General features: G+C 38.4%; 1 protein-coding gene across 1 annotated transcript; it reads right to left on the bottom strand.

The window, feature by feature from the left end:
* Positions 1-1,989: 1,989 nt before the first annotated feature.
* Positions 1,990-18,853, bottom strand: LOC140235275 (exosome complex component RRP45-like). The gene is made up of 12 exons (XM_072315306.1): positions 18,781-18,853; positions 15,659-15,753; positions 15,128-15,247; positions 14,600-14,702; positions 13,997-14,134; positions 11,599-11,681; positions 9,845-9,977; positions 8,225-8,313; positions 7,092-7,238; positions 6,249-6,472; positions 4,853-4,943; positions 1,990-3,904 (listed from the first exon to the last, which is right to left on the bottom strand). The coding sequence occupies exons 1-12, from the start codon at positions 18,841-18,843 to the stop codon at positions 3,760-3,762; spliced, it is 1,431 nt and encodes a 476-aa protein (XP_072171407.1). The 5' UTR covers positions 18,844-18,853; the 3' UTR covers positions 1,990-3,759.
* Between the last annotated feature and the right edge of the window lie 1,183 nt (positions 18,854-20,036).

The following is a 20,036-nucleotide window of genomic DNA, read 5'->3' as shown; positions in this document are numbered from 1 at the left end:
GCACCTATACTACCAGGTTACATGTACATGTATCTACAACCCAAGAGCTTTCAGGGCCCTTCTTTGGGCCTTGCCTTCATCAGATCTCGGCCACAAAAGACAGGACCGGCAATTTTCTTTTGTTATATCAAAATTTGGTTATAACCAAAGAAATAAACAATAAAAACCATACAGCAGATGTTGTTAGGGCCTAAATTTTTACTTTGTTGTAACCGGAATTTTGTTATAACCGTGTTCGTTATAATGGGAGTGCACTGTATTGTGCACACGTTTGCATGATCATTCTCCAGACTGATAGGGGGTAGAATCTCCAGCTTGACCTGTTGAAGACAAGTCCCAAGTATTCTCGGGCAGGTGTCTATGGGAAATGCATACTGTAGCGAAATCAAACTGTCCTCAGTGGGTCAAGAGATGCTTGGGTTTGGAGTCTCTGGATTTGCAGTTTTATGTATTAAGTGATGTTCATGCTGTACCAGTCTTGTGTATTTCATATTTGGTACCTTGGGTAGTAGATATAAAAGAAAAAAAAAACACTTGTGCTCCATCAAGGAAATGAGTGCACTTGCAGATTTGCACTGAATAAAGTTACAAATAAAAAATGCAGCGTATGAAGGACTTCTACTGCAACTACCAGCTCAATTTATAAGCTGTCTTGGACACTGCTGAAAAAAACAACAAACAAAACAAACAAAAAACTGTGAGACAAGAGAACTTGCATCACAGTGATCACCATGTTAGATCTAAGACGATAACAAGCGACGCTGATGTATCAATAATTGTGTGATGTGTACGGATGTGTGCCAAGAGAACTTGCTGGTGCATCTACCAGACTTGACCGTGGCCGATAAATCTGAGCGAAACCTTTGTCGATCGCAAATTGCGGGTAAGGTAAAAAGTGCTAACAGAAAAGTATATTACATATGTGATAGTACATGGCATGCTGGGAGAAAAACATCTCTCCGTCACGTGTTCCAAATTCAAGTAATCCCATTGGTTAAACATACTTATGTGGGATATAATCTCAGATAATAATAAAAATAATAATAATAATAATAAGGTCTTATTTACCAAGGGTAACCTCTTCAGTGTTGCCACTGCTCTACCAGAGGGCCCTGTCATTATTATTACCCTAGCGTTGCCAGGTACCCATTTATACACCTGGGTCGAGAGAGACATGGTGGGTAAAAGCATCTTGTCCAAGGACGTAGGCACTGGCGGGATTCGAACTCGAGTCCTCCGATCGGGAGTCGGGAGTCTTATCCACTACGCCACAGTGCCCCCACATAAAGGCGAGATAAAGGCGAGTATAATTCTACACATACTGCTCTGACACATACACACAGCATGGGGGACAGTATCTTGATGTAGAAACATTCTCACACTAATTGCCCAGTCAAATAATGCCACATTGTACTAGAAAAAAAGAATCCTGTGAGGCAATAGGAAGATTTATTACAAATGACCGACATATCATTTAATGTCAAACTCCAATCTTAATCCTAAGACCTCGGGACGTGGGACAATCAAGATCGCAGCAGCAAATGGTTATAACAATGACAAGAAATGAGAACATACAGCGAAATTTCTGCACGAAGTAGTATTGGGTTGATCAAGACTTGATCGTCACATTTGAATTGTATAACAGAGGGAGGGCTCAAAATGCCTGTGGCACTACAAGAGCCTGCAAAACATTTCCGGGATGTACTTGTTTGTAGCTCCAGTTTAGTGTACTTTACCTTCAATTAACTTTTTTATGAAAATTACCATCTTGTATATTTATACAAACTGTACGAGGATGGGGTAGTATGTACTGTGATGCAATGTATTGCACCTTACAAAAATGAAGTTTTATAAAGTGCAGTTACCCGAGTAAATCATGACATGACTGTTTACCTCTTCTTGTTTATTTGGTTTTTGTTGTCTTTTAGGTTTAGCGCTGCATGTGACAATCCAACACATCCTCCTTATCCCCCCCCCCCCCCCCCCCCCCGTTTCATCTGGAATGCTTGGTATTCTCAACATTGTGTAGACAATATGCTGAATTGACAACATATCACAAAACAAAAATAGACATTTCAACCTCCTTTAAAAAAAAAAGGATGACCACCTGTTTTATGTTGTTGTTTGGGGTCTGCTGAGTATCATGATGCAACTTTTTGGTAACATGGCAAGTGTTCAGTTAAGTAAGTTTGATCTACAATGTAACAGTCACAGCATACTGGTTCAGGACATATGTGACCCACAACAGCAAAAGGATCCTAAAGTTGCTGACGGCTGAGCCAAGAAAATCGAGTATGAAGTCAGATCATCAAAATTGGTCAAAGCGATTGGATTTCTGTTTATGGCATAATTTCTTAGTCTAATGTATCATCGATCATCTGCCAAAATTTCGAAGCTAAATGATCAAAGGAAAGGCAAGAAATTAGCGTTTTTCCGGGGCCATGATTTTCTGACTTTCAAAGGAACAGAAACGTGTCTGAAGATTTGGATTAAGCAACGCCGCAGCTAGGCTCTGCCCCTAGCAACAAGGGAGTGACTTTATTGGTCAGTGTGTGGCATCCTGGTTTCAGTACTGATTGGTTGTGCGTAGACCGCTGGTGCTAAGCTTGAATGAACATCGCGGCGGTTGCTAGAAGCATACCTTCTATTGTCAAGAGGTGAAAACTGTCTTGCCTCCCCTTGATCACGATAGCGTCGGAAGGAAAACTTTGAAGGCGGTTTTCTCGAAACGCTGATTTCCTACACCACTCGACATGTGCGAATAAAATCATGGATATCTCCACAACCGGGTACTTTTGAGAGTTGTGTCAAAGTGTAAGAGTAAGGGAATAATGTCATGCAATTTTCAGAAAATTGTCCTTCCCCCGACTTTCAGATCCTTTTGTTGTAGCGGGTCACACATAATCTGAGATTAACACTATAACGAGATGTCATGATATTGATTCGCTACGGACACGTTCAGCTGAAATGCCCCCCGTCACATAATGCTCAGCATCCAGCGTTGCGTTCAAAAAAGTAATTTTTTCTGCGGACTCCCATGGATCCCTTTCCAGAGGTAAAGATTTTCCCAAATGGTCTGCATCCAAGCTACAGATAATTATGTTCACTTATGGATAGTTAATGTTAAGTAACGATTACTTGCGTAAGCCTGGATCTGTGGCAACTCCCTGCAAAATTTAGAAAATTTCAAAATTTTGCAGGCTTGGCGCCATAACTTTGCATCTCACTACGGAACAGTTACGGACAGTTACGTCTACTAACTTCCCTGCGGATGCCTGCATCTGCACTGCATCCACTTATCCATATCTATCCACGGCAGACGTAACACAACATAAGCGACTGTGAAAATGGGGCTTTAATAACACCTTCCTGAAAACCTTGCATCAAGAGGAAAGAGAAAACTGTTGTCATCTCTCTTTTCTTTGTTCATTATGACCCTTCACATGGTCGCAACGGACTCAACCATGCCCTGAAAGTCCAAGAGAAAATCCTCAAGCTGCATCCGCCCAGATTTCACAGGGAGAAAACTTGATCGATGGCACTATTGATGTCCTGACCGTTCTCAGGTTTTGTAATCTAGATTCTTGGCAAGTAGAACTTCCAAAAGAGTCTGTACATCTAAAAATATATGCATTTATCTAAGCACTGTGACCCAGACTCCATACAGAGGTAAGTGTACGAGGAAGTTTCACACTTGGATCCAAGAAATGTGTCCGATAAATATTTCAAAGTTTTCTATAATCTAGCTCTTCTGGATCTTCATGTCCCGTCTTTGATGTTCCGTCCTTTTTTCCACTTCTTCTTGCCCATCTTCCCACTGGGTTTTGCTGATGACTTTTCGACCTTGGATTTTTTCAGCGCCGCTGTCAAGTCCAGGTCACCTGACGGCAAGGTTGACTTGTTCCTTTGAGGCGACAGATGGGAGAATGAAAATGACATCATTTATGATTGGTTCAAATGGAACATCTGTTCATGTCACTGTGATGTCATGTACAGCTACTTATCACCACTTCTGTAAACAACAGGTCATATTTTTAATACTTTTCAATAAACTACATGATTTTAAGTACTATAAAAGCTGTAATTTTTGCGTACAGATATTTTCGCGAATGACGAGGTTACAGACATTTTCGTAAGATGTTGTTTTGCAATTTAACACCAAGTATCATCGTAATTGCACTAATAATGCCTGTCCATTTGCGATATTTTCACATGTTGTTATATTCGGGCCCAACAGTGATTTGCAAATTTCGTGAAAATCAAACCCTTGCAAAAATAACAGCTTTTACAGTATTTTCCTGTATATCTTAATTCTACTGTGGGTAAATACATGAATACATGTACACACACTGCTGACACATAAAAACATCAAATTAACTATATTCTGTCATGTCCTAATAATATTGTATATTCCACTATCTTGAATATCATCTGTATACTTATGTGGGTATGTGTGCATGTGCAGGCATCTATGTGTGTGCAAATAGCAGGACAAAAGGTGAATTGAAATGCCTAGTTTGAGGTTCTCTCAGAACACTACACAATATTATAACACTACATTGCATGAAATACACCACTAAATAACACTACACAAAATTACACACTACACAAGGTGATACACGACACAAGATGACACACTACACAAGAAGATGAAATCTAAGTGAAAACAGTCATCATTCTTCCAAAAATAAGAAAGAATGGTGGTCTCTACTGTGCTTAAAGTTTCACCATTTAAGTTATTCACTTTGTTTATTACCTATCACTGTTTTTTTATGCTAACTTTGGTTACATGCTGATAGAAACTTCCCCTTCAGTGGTTACCATGGCAACATATAAAGATGTACCCCCTCACCTGTTTGGGAGTGGTTCCAGCTCCCCACCTCCAAGGGTGACTGTCTCCTCCTCCTCGCTCTCCCCATCTGATCCCCTAGAGACGGACTCCTCTGTAAGAGGACAGTGAAAGCGGGACAGGAACATTATTATAATACTCATTGACCACACAATCATTCAAACTTCAGTTACTAACTCAACAATGTGTCACATGATTAGGTTGCCATCTGCTCAAATACCACCTCATTGGTGATATTCCGACAGCAGGAACACTCTGTGAAAGTCAGTGGTTCTGTCACACATTTCACTGGTCTCCGAGAGAACCCACTAGGGGCCATGTCTCTGGAATACTTTTGTGGAAGCAGAGGTAGCAGGTACTTCTTCGGAGTAAACCCAAAGGTAACAAGGAATTGTAGTTTGTGAGCAAAATGTTTTTCAATGTAAGTTCATTGACCTTTTGACCTTTGATCTTGTTGGACTTTTCTAATATTCAAACTTGACAGGAATCTTTAGGTGATGAACCTGTGGTGTGAGTTTTGTGGTCATAGTTCAAAGAGCTATGTGGAAAGTTATTGAGAGCACAGGATTTTGCAAGTACTGTGCTCATCAGGTTTAAGTTCATTGACCTTTTGACCTTTGACCTTGTCAGACATCACCAATAATAAACTCGGCTGGAATCTTTAGGTGATGTATCTGTGGTGTGAATTTCGTGGTCATCACTCAAAGGTGTGGAAAAATATTGAGAGTACACCACAATACTATGAGTACAGCGCCTATTGAGGAAAGTTCATCGACTTTCAGAACTTGACCAGCATTTCTGGGTTATTCCTCAGGCAGCAGTAACAATAAGCTCTTGAGATTGTGGGGATTAAGAAAACACCATTTGGACTTTACTAGAAGGCATTACATCAAATGCATCTACTGTATATGCCATACATTTCGCAAATCTAAATTTTCAAGAATCGGGATTTGCTGACAATTTTGCGAGTGGTTAAATTCGCGATCGTGGAGTCCTGTGCTGAACTGAGAAGTGTAAACCCATATGTCACATTCACATCGGGATGAGAGTCAATATTTTCATGTGTCTTTAATTTTGCGAATAGCACCTGACTCGCTATAAATAAAAACCTCGCGAAATGTTCAGCGTAGACAGTATCTTACTGATACACATGGGACGGAATCCATTTTATCTGTGTCAGGGCAATTACCCTCCGAGGCTGAACACTGGCTAGTGATAAGGCTAGAGTAAAGATTAGGGTTAGGATTAGGTTTAGGGTTAGAGTTTGGGTATGGGGTTAGGATTAGGCTCAGGATTTAGGTTAGGGTCAGGGTCAGGGGATGGGTCTGGGGGTAATTGCCCAGGGGGTAAATTGCTCTAGACCCGTTTCATCATCATTCTACAGTTGTGAACATTTTACCTTTTCTCCTGTGGCTTGTTGCTGTTGCTATGGGAACACTGTCATCCTCCTCGGATCCAGCCTCTCCCTCCAGCTCTTCCTCTCCATCCTTGTCACCATTCTCCTCCTCCTCCTCTTCTTCTTCCGCTTCCTCCTCCTCATCTTCATCCGCGTCCATCCAAGAGTTGGTGAGCCCCTCCCCAATCTGCGCCATACCAGGTTCCTTCACTGCTGGTTTGCTAACTCTGTGTGGTGTACATTGGTAGCAGTCTGTAAAGGACTTTTGACTCAACTTAAGTACATCTTCCAATTTTTTCTCTCCTATCTTTTGGTCATAACACAACGTTCAAGCATTCTGCCTCACCAATTATGAATATATTCTGTGAGATCTAATCATCAACTAAATTTCTGTGTCACAATGTGATGACAGCAAATTAGATGATCAGTAGGATACTGTAATGACATTTCCATTTTTATTTCTTTTTCTCCTCCTTTCCACAACAGCATGTATAATAGTAATATAAAACAATACTAATATTGAATCAAAGGAAATCAAACAAATTTTTCATCCATCTTAATTCAATCCCTTTGAACCAGACAAGCAGTTTCACCAAAGCAAAAAAATTTGTCTCTATTATTGTGAACTGATTTTCAGTTGTTCCTTCTACATGTAAATTGAAACCTTGATGAATTTGAAGCTCCAATAACTTAGGCATCTAAGCTTTCACCTTGTGTAGAATTTCCATCCCTTGGTTGCATAATCTCTGCTTTTTGATGGTTTTCCAAACAAATATACATGAGTTGTCAGACACAACATGGCAAATTTTGCAAACCCAGGCTACCCCTGTACATGCAAAAGGATACACATGGTCCACTGCTTCCTCCGACTCCATGAGGTCATTGACCTCTTCCTCTAGCCCTGAGGTGTCCACCAGCTGCTGGGCAATCATTTTGGCCGTTATCAGGTTCTTCGGGTGATTCTCAGCAAAGCCGCACTTCTTACCCTCAGCTCTGTTGGTATGAGGGTTGCAGGGAATAGAAGGTAATAGCAGACAGAGACTATAACTCAATTCATCCTAGACTTCTGGATGATTTCTAGACTTTCGCCTTGAGCATCTATGAATTGGTCATACTGGGTACACAGTTTCAGAATTTATAGTGACTGGGATTAGGAATAAGGATGTTTTCAAAATTCACAACATATCACAATGAACAAGGATGATGACACAGCAGCTTCACATAGGAATGCATAATTGGGTGCTCAAAGAAGCAGAATAAAAGAAGAAAGCATGCATGATTTGTACACATGTAAACTTGTTTGAATAAGCAAGTGGTATTGTAAAGAAATTACACTGCTACATGACTGGAATATGTGAGGCTCCTATGTCACCTTCTTGTTCAGTGTATTACGTTTTGGATTTTCAGAATATTGGTTTATCTGCTCAAGGAGCACAATGAATTTCACAAATCTATACATTGCAATATTGATTTATGTACTACATGATGTCAAATTGTATATCGCCTGGAATGCCCCTTCAACAATGAGTGTGCTTCTGCTGGACAATAAATTTCAATATAAAGCAATGCAATGCAAGCAAGGTAATGCCAGGTAATGCAGGTAGCACCTCAAATTTGTCCTCAGTAGAAAAACATTGGGTAAAGGGTGATGCAATGTGATCACTGTCATTTTGGTATTTGTTTATTGTTTATTGTTTGCTTTTTCTGGCTGCTTCAAAGCAACAGCTTGCTCATTTCCAAAGACCACATTCCCCCTCACCCCCTCCCCCTCCCAATGTTTAGAGCAACAGAATCCTCATCTGTCACCAAGACTTGGCTCGCTAGCACTCTACTCTTTCAAGGACTTGGGACAATATTTTTTTTTTTTTTATATCTAAGGCACAAATCCACATTGGGCATTTCCCTATGTAGATAAAGATGGGTCTTTAACGTAACATTTTACACTACTCGCTAAAAAAGATTTCTACAACACAAAATACCTTGCTCTTGTGTCATTCTCCAATGCTTGCTTGATGATGTCGGTGAGTTCAGACACCTTCACAACAGCGATCTTGCAACACCGCAATATCTGCATTGGTTACAGACATCAAACATCATACATACATATATATCCTGCAAAGCTTATCGTATTATCAATGTCAACAGCTATTATAACATTTATTTACATAGCTGGCTGTTGAACAGAAAAGACGGCTTACCATGAAATTGGTATCATAAATGCACACATCAACATTTTTGTAAGAACTTTTAATGGACAGACTTTACCTTGTTACTTGAATGTCTTTACAAGTTATCTTTCATTTAGATATAAGTGCTCATGTGTGGACAGCTCAAAAATCATCATCTCTTCTTTTTGACTTACACTTCAAGAAACCTCATGTGCAAAATCTATTCTGTATGATGTAATGTATGTATATTGTAGGAAAGGACCATAAAAATGCAAATTGTCTTATCCTCAGAATGTGTTTCTTTGCTAATATGAAACACTACAAGAATAGTCAAACTAATGTGGGCAAACACACATCTTACAAAGACATTTGTATATCCTGCTCCCAAGAAAATACAATCACTATAACAAACAAACAAAACATGTGAATACTGTTGTGTCTCAGACAACACATTCTAATGTCCCTCTGAAAGCCAGCTAGTTGTCAAATAATAAGGGCTCTGGAATTTGATTCGCAGCTAATACTCCACGGACAGTTGCAAAGCAGTCCCGGAGCACATTCATCATGATGCACCAATCAGAAATAGCTTTTGAGGTGAGAAATATGCAACTTTCCACCACACGGTGTAAACCCAGCAGAGACTTTTTGATGAAATGAAAACATTCTGTATCTGGTAGATGCAGCACAGAGTGGATCTGAAACTCCCAAGGTAAAACTTGCAAGCTCCTTGTAAGAATACCACTTACACAGACTATGAACTTTCCCACTTTATTGACTCGGGATTGTCCTATTTTGAAACATGTCTGACTGAAGCACATGAAAAGTCTAATTTCATTAATGGTAAATCTCTATGATACCAGTATTAGTCATCCAGACACTGATGTCATTTGTGAGAGTTAAAGGGACTGTACAGTACTGGTTGAGGTGAGGATTCATGTTTATAAATTTTTTTGGTGAGATAATGAGAAACCTCTCATAAAATATGAGTATGTAATTTCAAGAAGGATTCAATGTTTATTTGATGAAAATTGGCCTTGAAATGGCTGAGATATAAAAAAAGTGATCCCAATAAAATTGACAGGCCATGACTTTAATAAGGATCCTTTTGTTTTTCCTTATTCTTAGATATCTCAGTCATTTCTACATTGATTTTCATCAATTTGATTCCCCTTAGAATTGTATGCTCTTTAACTTTCGTAGAGTACGATAGTTTCTAAATATCAGTAATCTCACAAAACGTTACAATCTGAATTCTCACCTTAACCAGTACTATACAGACCCTTGAAAGCTTTTTGTTTGTCTGTTTATTTGTTTTAAAGGGGGTTGTTTGCTTGTTTATTCATTAATTTATTTTATTATTATTATTTATTTATTATCATTATTATTCTATGTTTTTTGCGGTGGGAAGTTCACTGGTTTCCATCACTGCACCTGTTCCTTGAGAAGCAGCATGCTACCGGTGACCTGCATGGTGCACAGCTCACGGTGGACGTTCATCCCAATCACCACAGTGCCCTCCATCACCGCCTCCTCCTTCTCCGTCGGGTCTACCAACAGATACGTCCTGTCAAAAACCAAATCACAGTCGGACACCTCTGAGTGAGTGAAGAAGCCCTGAAGTTATTCGGCAGCAGCTTTGAAATGTGGTCACCACCTGCTAAGCAATTTGTTTGAATGCACGGTTATTAACATTTAGGACGAAGCATTCATGAATATCTTTGTGCAGAAGGCTATGCACATTGTGGGTGTGGGCACAGTAACTCTCTTTTGCACTCAAGTGGGGTACCAACGTGTACCACTGTGTTAGATGTAAGTCAAACACTCTTACATACTCTTAGCTTTAAAAGCTTCTGATACTCTTGAAATACCTACCTTTTCATCTATAAATTGATATGTCTGTAAGAAGTCAGAGGAATCAATAATTTTCATAAAATATGAAATCTTGTGGAATTCTCTCTATATCTGCTCCACAGCCTTATCCCAAAATTACCTCTAAGACTGTCGCAGTCTTCTCATCAACTGATGGCAGCACAGGAATCATAAAAATTTGTAACCTTTGCACAGATTGTCCAATTTCCCTCAAACTCTCATTGATGTGACATACTAACATTGCTGCAGTCACTCAAACAACAAACACATCGTCGCCGGTCACACGAACTGACGAATCACTCGATTTTGGGTCAAATTTTCAATTTTGAGATTTTCAATCATTTCGATAGTAGACATTCCATACTACATATTCTGAAATTCTCAGTGTGTAATTCGGTGTAATTTTTACGTAGTTATCACTTTTGTAAAAGTATGTAATTCCATTTGTGAAAATTATTTGTTTTCCCCATAGACGCGTGTGTTAAACAATCAGGTGATTCGACGGTTCGGTGACCGCGCGTACTAGTACGCGCGGTCACCGAACCAACGAATCAGTGCGCATTGACTTGCGTGTAGTTTTTGAGATTCAACAGATCATTGATCGCGCGCACAGTGCGCGTACTATGTAATACATGCGTTGACAATGACAACGCTCAATGTACATGTACATATGGACACACATGGAAAATGACAACGTTCTTTGCAGACCGAAAATACATGCATGCAGCTCTTTGACGATTTCCCGCTTATTTGTTAACAATACAATTCGATAAAAACTTCACAAGTTAGAGCAAGAATTGAAGTCTGATGTACTACAAAAATAATTGGAAATTATAGACATGAAAGTGTAGCAACCATAAGTCAAAAATGGGTCAACTTCAAACGCGATTTTCTCGAATTGTCATTCTTACGCAAACCTGAGGGATTCATCGGTTCGTGTGACCGGCGACGATATTTGGGATAAACAGGAAAATGGGGAAGTACGGAAAAGATGAATCGGTGCAAATTCTGGTGTGATTTTTTTTACTCTCAAGGCCGACAGATGATTATATCTTCCCAGTAACTTTGACGAGTGGAACCCTAAAGAGTGTGCTTGCTTCTACAAATAGGCAAATATGATATTCGGGTCTTGGAATAACATGTTCCAACAAAGTCATATGCAAATTCATGCTGTAGGATGTACACATAGTTAAAGAGCATTTGACTTGGTTAAACTGAACTCAGTGGCAGGTATAACTTTTGGAGGTGAGACCCACATGACATACAAAAAACAAAAAAAAACGACACGACTCTTAGTGCCCCCATTTTTCACTCACCCTTGGTGGTAGAAGGCAAACGTGACACAGACAGGCATATGGTGGATGTTGAGAGGTACAGGGTCCCTGTCGAGGGGTGAATGCTGGGGGTCAGACAGAGACAAATAGAGCAATAAGAGACTAAGACAGAGATATATGTAGAGAGGGAGAGATAGAGAGCAATGGAAATAAATGAAGAGAGAGAGAGAAAAAGAAATAAAGAGATAGATAGATGTAGAAATAGATAGGGAGAGATAGAGAGATATGCATATAGACACACACACACAGAAATAGAAATAGAGACAGAGAGAGAGAGATACATAAAGAGTTAAAGAGAGATACATACAATGTATATAGAGATAGAAAGAGATGGATATAGAGAAAGAGAGAGACATGGAGATAGAGAAGATTAAGAGAGAAAGACTTGATGCCGGCATGAAATACTTGACCCAGTATGGGATACTGGATATACATAAGGGTAAAATGTAATTTCTTGAAATTAATACATTAGAGATAACTTTTAATAAATTATGGTATATTATGTATAGTCTGTACAGAGTCTAACACAACCCATCACCAGAGATTATTCCCTAGGACTGAGACTCAACATTCCTTTGCTCAATTATGCATTTAAGCAAAGTGTTCTATCAATTCATGCCTGAGGAGAAAAGCAATGAACATCTTGTCATAACTGCCTAAGTAAGCTTCCTTCAAAGTATGTTTTTTTTTTCCTTTTTTATATTTTCAATCTATGAATTAACTTTTGAATTCTAGATACAAAGTCCTGATCTAATACTTACTTTAAGTGTCACTCATACTTTTGCAAATCAAACAAAGCAAAAACTAGAAATGTCGCTTTGGCGACTGGTATGCCTCCGCCATAATGCATGATTTTCCCAATAGGTCTAGATAGTACATGTGGACACTGTGTGATTACATTTTCACAAAATTGGCAAAATATTGGAATGACAAGTTTGTCACAAATGTGTTGAATGTTCACCTTCCTTGACGTAGGTTTAATTGGATGAATAGGAGAGCATGTATCTAGGGATTTAAGGACTTTAACTTGACTTTGAACCATTCATACATTTAGGCATTGAGTAATTTTCAAGGTACAGGTGTGGAGAAAAAGTGCAATTTCTGAATTGAATAGTAAATTGTTACCATTTTCATCTGGTCCTTGACCCTAAAATTCATGAGATAATTACTTTCAGGTAGAACATGCATAATATGTACTAAGTTTCAAGGTAACTTGAGCCACTTCCGAGATATGGAGGAAAAATTTAGTTCAGCACTTTCAATTGATCTTTGACCTTTTGACCTTTGAGGCAAAAAGAGAAAAAAAACAACTTTCCAGAAAATTTCTATTAGGTTACACACGCATACACCAAGTGTAAAAAAATAATCCTGCTGGCATTGCATAAATATGAGGGTAATAGTAAAATTTTGAAGTCTTGCACTTGACCTTTGACCCCTGACCTTTGACCCCATGAACCCTACATTCTCTAGATAATCACTTCCAGTCAGTACATGTATATACTATGTTCCATGAAGATACCTTGAACAATTTTCCAAGGTACGGAGAAAAAAAAGAAGTTTTAATATTTCTACTTGACCTTTTGACCTTTGACCTTTGACCTCATGACCCAAACTTTCACCAGAGAATCTTAATTGGGTAATACATGTATACACTAAGTTTCAAGAAAATATCTTCAGGCATTCAATAGATATGGTGGAAATAGTGAAATTTTATGTATTTGACCCTGACCTTTTGACCTTTGACCTCATGACCCAAACTTTCACCAGAGAATCTTAATTGGGTAATACATGTATACACTAAGTTTCAAGAAAATATCTTCAGGCATTCAACAGATATGGTGGAAATAGTGAAATTTTATTTATTTGACCTTGACCTTTTGACCTTTGACCTTGAGCATGTGCACCCAAAAGTTGATAGGCACAACTTCACCCCCTAATACACATACATGCCAAGTTTCATTAGGATACCTCAACAGGTTTCGATAGTTACCTTGTCCACAAAATTCATTACGGACGGACAGACGGACGGACGGACAACCCGAAAACATAATGCCTCCGGCACCACTTCGTGGCGGAGGCATAAAAAACAACTGTCGAAACAAAAATATTAAGTGTAAAAAAAAGTTACATTCCATTCCAAAAGACAACATGTCATTTACATTTAAACCAGGAAAGCTGAAATCTATTTGCTAAAACAATGTTCCCTACTTAAGTATTCATTTTTTTTCCCTCACTGTACATGACAATTAAGGCAAAAGCTACAAAAATCAACACTTACAGAGGAAACTTTGTACATGATATCACTAGTAAAACTCTAAATGGTACATTGAGTAACAATAACAGCAAGTGTACTGATGGAACAATTACAAAGTGCACTCACAATGGTAACATTTTCCCCTATCACAGTCACATCTGGCCTGCGGAAGTGAGAGAGTGCAGCTATTGCAGCCACGCTGGCACAGTCCAGTATGCTGCCATCAAAGTTCAAGACGTGCACATCCAGTCTGATTTGCCACACCTGATAGACAGTACCCAGAAAATGCCAACAAGGAGCAGTTAAAAGGAAATCCATCGATGCATCAAATGATAAGCAAACACATGAATAAATGAATGAATTAATTAATAAATCATAAATAAAATGAATAATAAATATCAGAGAAATTTAAACAATGTTTGATTTTGTTATAATATAGCATCTGCACAATCAACATACTGCTTCATTGCAAACTTTATTATTTATTCTTTGTTATAATTTTTAGTAATTTCAATTTTTTTTTCTTTTTCAATATTTTAATTTTTAGTTATTTAATCAATTATCATTACTTTTTAGTTATCAGTGCACTTTTTGGCTAAACTTTGAAGATAAATGAATAAATGAATTTTAAAGACAAGCAGGTAGTAACTTGAAGCTCTGAACCTAATAATGTTGAATAATGATAACGGTATTAAAATAATGCTAATGATATATTACTAGCTAGGTTACCCTTTCTCCTGCCACAATGCACAAAGATTCCAGGTCTACTGCTCTGGAGTCTTTAATTGTTCTCTCCAACAACCGATTCAACTCCACACCATGATCAGACAATCTGTCAAGCAAAGAATAATAACACAATAAACTCAATACAAGACCAAACAGTATCAATATGTAGTTGTAATCGATCTGTAAAATTCCTAGTAACACACAGACATATGTTCAACAAAGAATCATCAATCAGTCTGGAGACTATTTTGCTTCAAGAACTGAGGTTCTCTAAGAAAGGAAATGAACAATGCAAATTTCATGTATAGGTTGCTGACACACCGTTGTACAATGCTGTATACCATCACGGTCAGCAATTCCTGCAAGTTTCATGCTGCAAAAAATGCCATCGGCTCCAATTCGCGAAGCTTCATGCTGCAAACGTTTCAGGTTTTACAGTAGTCTTTGTAATGTGATTGCTTTCGATTCTACAGCATGCATAACCACTAAAATGCAAACAGTGGGCTAATAATATAGACCACCAGACATTACCTTCCTGCTTCAAATGTCGGGGAGGCCATGGGTGAGAGCTCAAGGTTCACAAAGAGTTGACCTTCACTGGGTCGGCTTCCCTTTGGTTCGACCACCTCACTCGACACCTGAGCTAGAATTCTGTTGGAGTTTCAAGAAAATTAATTTCTTGAAAAAACTTTCAATCTACTTTGCCTTTGACAAAAATTGTATCAAATGCATATGGATCACAGTATCATTTTGTAATCCTGCAGTTTCTAAGAAAACTGTTTTTATCATATATACTAAAAACTACAATCAGTACAAATAATAATATTTCATATTTCTTGTGGATATATCAGGCAATTCTGACAGGGGCAAAGGCTCAACATACAAGGTTGTAGTAGCAAAGATGAAGAGCTAAAAACATTTACATAACATAACCAGACACAGCATGTAGAAAACAGACTTCACTATAATGCTACAACTCTATGATCTGTTCAGTATTTAGTTTTAATCTCATGATGATTTGGAATAACAAAATTTGGAAAAACCACAAGATTGTTGAAGTACCTTGTGTCACCCATGTGAACCATGCAGCATCCTCGCTCTACTCCAAACTCAATCTTGAGCTGCCGGTAGTCATAGGGTTTCCTCCCATCAAGTCGCTGTGAGCAAAATATGATCATATCAAAGAATGTTATATGCCCTTTTCTAAGAAGTAGGAAAAAAGAAAGAATTACGGTACATGATGCCACAGTCACACATTATCCAGTGGATTGTGTAGACATTCCCAAAGGACTCCAAAATGGCCAATTGTTAAATAAGGGGTCATGCACTTCAGTTGCCGGACTTCATCTAACCTAGAATTACACTTTCGCCAATCCACTACCTCCACATTCTAATAATGTTGATTCCAAACAAATATTTCAAAGATCAGAACAAGTTTAGACTAGTATTGACATTGATAAGCGACAATGGCTTGACTGGCCCTACAGTGTCATTTACCTTGTACTCTCATATATGCCCCATGAACACAAAGCAAACCCTTATGAAAAGCATTAAGCAATTGCTAAAAAAAAAAATTGACTATCAAATTTAATCATAAATCCCCAGCAACAAGGCATGATCCAATTTGAAACAACTAATGTCACATGACAGCTGATGAGACAATGATACTTCTGAATTCTATGATCTGAAGGTAATAAATTTTCCTTCATTAGCTCACTTGAGAAAAAACTGCGTACCACTACCAGCACATAGTATGGTTGGGTGTTCATCACATCGACCACCTAACGTTTTTCTATCAATAGAAACGTGAAAAATCTCACAATTTGCCTGAAATTTTACTCACGTGTAGAGAAAATACTCCGGATTCACAAGCGCGCACTGAAAATGCGATCTGAGGTTCGCACTCTAGATGGCGGCTGCGAACGTGTGGGGTGTCATTTTTTCCGCACTCAGTTGCCCTGTACATTTAAACCGACCACCCTGACAATATGCGTTTTTTCGACAAGCTGCTGTTTTTTTTCTAGCCATCATTTTTTCCCCAATATTATTTGAATATATTTTGAATCCTTCGATATTACTTTTGAAGGACTGTTTGATGAATTTGAATTGATTTTCATTAGGAAACTTTTCATCGTAATTGAAATAAATTAGATGAGTCGGTTAGTTTTTTCACATTCATTTCTCGTTTCTGCTTCAACTCGTACGGTCGTAGCGGGCGACAAAATAATTATGTCATGTGTTTGTGTAACTTGTGTGCACGATCGTACAAGCGGCGGAGTTTGAGAGAGCGGCATAATGGCAATTTTGCGGTCAAAATCGTCAAATTTATTACGGAAGGATACTCTACATCTAACAACGAGTCAGCAAAGGTAGGCCTAGTTATATGTAGTTCCACTATAAATCTTATTCGATTTTGCTAAATTTCGGTAATTTAGAGGGAATACTTATTTGTTTTCGCCTCATTTTACTCGATACCATAGCCCAGTGAAGAATCAAACACCGTTGCGCGTAGTCCCATGCGTATATTTTCTTTCTGTACGCGCATTGCCATTATAGAGCGCGGTCGGTTCATATGGACCCGGTCGGTGTGTTGAACACCTACCATACCTGTAAAAATATATAGAAGTCTAGAAGGGGTCTAGATCAAGACCAACTGGAGCAAATGCTGATTTACATGTACCAAGGTAGATACTATTTTGTCAATTTACAGTGCTTTCTATATAGGTTCCCCAACTTAACTAACAGATTAAAAACAACTCAATTTTAGTATAGTTTCATAACTTCTCAAGTCACGTCACTAGATCTATATTCAAACATCATACAATGGCCTATTGTATTGAAGACAAATTCAGAGTAAATTATACTCGAAAGGCTCGGGCAAGTGTCTATTACGGGAAATGTGTGTTGTAGCAAAATCAGCCTTCTTTTTCTTCTTCTTGGGTACTGTCCAACATCCCTTAGCCTTAGTAAAGGCCAACCGGACAGGGGGTTCACTGGTGTTAATTGCACGGAGAGAGAAGTTTGGAATCTAATGTTAGTTGCTTTGCTATTGAGTGTTGGATGTACATGTAGGACCTAATAATGAATTGAAGGATTGCTGCTTTGTGCCTGTGCTATCTGTGGTCTCTATCAATTCATTTAATTTCAATCAAATCAAACAAGTTCTAATTCGTTCACATCTAAAATTTAGTTCCTTTCCTTCTCACTAATGGTCCTTTGAATTATTAAAAAAAAAAAAAAAAAAAGACCAACAACCACCCAACATAATGATAATCAATAATAGCCAGTATACTTGGGTGACCCGCATCTCGTCATAGTTAATGTTTGCGCATATTTGAATCACATTTCGCCATTGAAATTCTTTGAAATCCAACTCACATATAGGAAAAATGCTGAAAATTCCAATGGAATCACAAGTTCATTGATCGATATCGAAAATTTGCAGCTATCATCATTAAACGCGAACGATGCGAAAAAGTTTCGTGCTAAGGAAGGGGCCCGCAACTCGTCATCCGCGCTCCCATAGACAACGCACGTAAAAGACGTTTGCGGGTGACCGTGATGCTCCCACAGACATGCACGTAAAAGATGCGTGCGGGGACAGTGGTGATACTGATAACACGTATTCCGATTAAAATTTCAGATTTTCGCAAAAACTGTTCGGTTTTCACCACAATTTGCTTGGTTGTGGTATTAGCCCTGCCAAATTTCAAGTGTACTGAACACAGTCCTGGGCATAAATTTTTTGATTTTAAGCGGGGTGACGGTATTCGGGCCCCTGACGAGGTGCGGGCACCTCACTATACACAGCTGGATCCGGATCCGTCTGTCCGGAGGAGTCTTTTATTTTTTGACGTTATCGCTCTCCTCCGTAGGATCCGTGAAGCCAGACGCAGTCTCCGCGGAACATCTCCCCCGACGACCAGATACAGACCGATCTTTCGGTCAACCCAACAACATAAATTTACTGCATGCTGCAACAACAGACAACACGAGTGACATGACAGCAATGGGAAACTGCACAAACATAAACGTGAACATGTGGGACTGTCCAGAGTGTGGTCTCTTGCCAAACTTCGAGTTCATTAAATTGACGTGTATTATCATAATGAATTAAACTTAGTGAGGATCCTTTGCTAAAATATACAATTTCGACTCAATAGAGTAAATTGTTAAATGCTTACCCGTGAGTCTTCGATGGCTTTTAAAATAAAGTCACGCTCTAAATTCGACAGCGGTGTAGCCATGGTGGTAGTGTGTCCCATGCATTGACGCACTCACATGTGCAAAAAGCAAACAGTGTGTATCAAGATCGTACAGCACCTTGTGTACGCGTATCGATATTATGGTGTATGGAGGATCAGAATTTGTCAGACGGCTTTACAAATAGAGAGTAAAAAAGAAAAATCAAGAGAATTAACTATGATGAAATTTTAAATGATTTCAAGGAATAATCAAAAGTATATGTATAATGGGATGGATTTCATTTTAGATATGAGAAAAAACAAAATAGAAATAAAAAGTATCTCCCCCCACTTCCCCCCCCTCCAAAAAAAAAAAAAACAGTAATGGTAGCCTATCTAGTATTGGTGGAGATGAGGATTAGGCTTTTAACTTTTTGCAAGATACCAAGAAACCACTTATAAAATAGTACAGAGCATACCATTCTAAGAGGAATTCAAAGTTCATTTGATAAAATTCGGTTTTTGGAATGACTGAGACATCCAAAAACAAAGTAAAACAGAGCGATCATTGACCCACCTTTTATTCGGATCGCTCTGGTTTTTTTCCTTCAATTCAATTCAAACTTTATTTCATTTTTCGAAAAGAACATAAACATTTCACTTTCTTTGGTAACAGAGAATAAGGTTACATATAATCAAAACAGAGTAAATTGAGAAAACATAATTGAGGAACCTTGGGGTAACAAATAATGTTGTAATGTTGTAATGTTTGTATATCTCAGCCATCTCAAAACCAATTTTCATCAAATAAACGTTGAATTCCTCTTGGATTTACATGCACTTTCATATTTCCTAAGTAGTTTCCCATTAACTCATCCAAAAATGTACGTTAAAACCTGAAGTTAGGTCTCAACCAAAACTATACGGTCCCTTAAACTTGATGGTTTCCTATTAGTAGGCCCTACAGTATCACTGATAAATCGCTTCCTTGCCCCTCAAAACGCAATCTCCGGTCCATGGAAACTATAATGAGTGGTATATAGATGATATATCACGCACCCTTGTTTTACAACAACAATTTCTTATCGTGTTCATTTGACACATTGAGACTATGTATATTTTTTTTAATGATATGTTTTGAACAATTATGCTTTTGTTAAAAAATAAAAATGAATGAATTAAATGAAATGAATAAATACATTCTTGTATATATTCATATTTTTAGCATTGGACCGATAGCCTGCACTCTGATGATG

The sequence above is a fragment of the Diadema setosum genome, chromosome 11 (genome assembly GCF_964275005.1).
Source record: "Diadema setosum chromosome 11, eeDiaSeto1, whole genome shotgun sequence".
Lineage (NCBI taxonomy): Eukaryota > Metazoa > Echinodermata > Echinoidea > Diadematoida > Diadematidae > Diadema > Diadema setosum.
Note: the sequence above shows the minus strand (reverse complement) of the source record. Positions and strands in the feature narration are given on the sequence as shown.

Coding starts and splice junctions, on each gene's coding strand:
- LOC140235275 (XM_072315306.1), bottom strand. CDS start 18,843: ATGGCTACACCGCTGTCGAATTTAGAGCGTGACTTTATTTTAAAAGCC. Junction 14,703..15,127: donor CCGACATTTGAAGCAGGAAG/GTAATGTCTGGT, acceptor TTTGCTTGACAG/ATTGTCTGATCATGGTGTGG. Junction 11,682..13,996: donor TAGGGGAAAATGTTACCATT/GTGAGTGCACTT, acceptor TCTGACCCCCAG/CATTCACCCCTCGACAGGGA.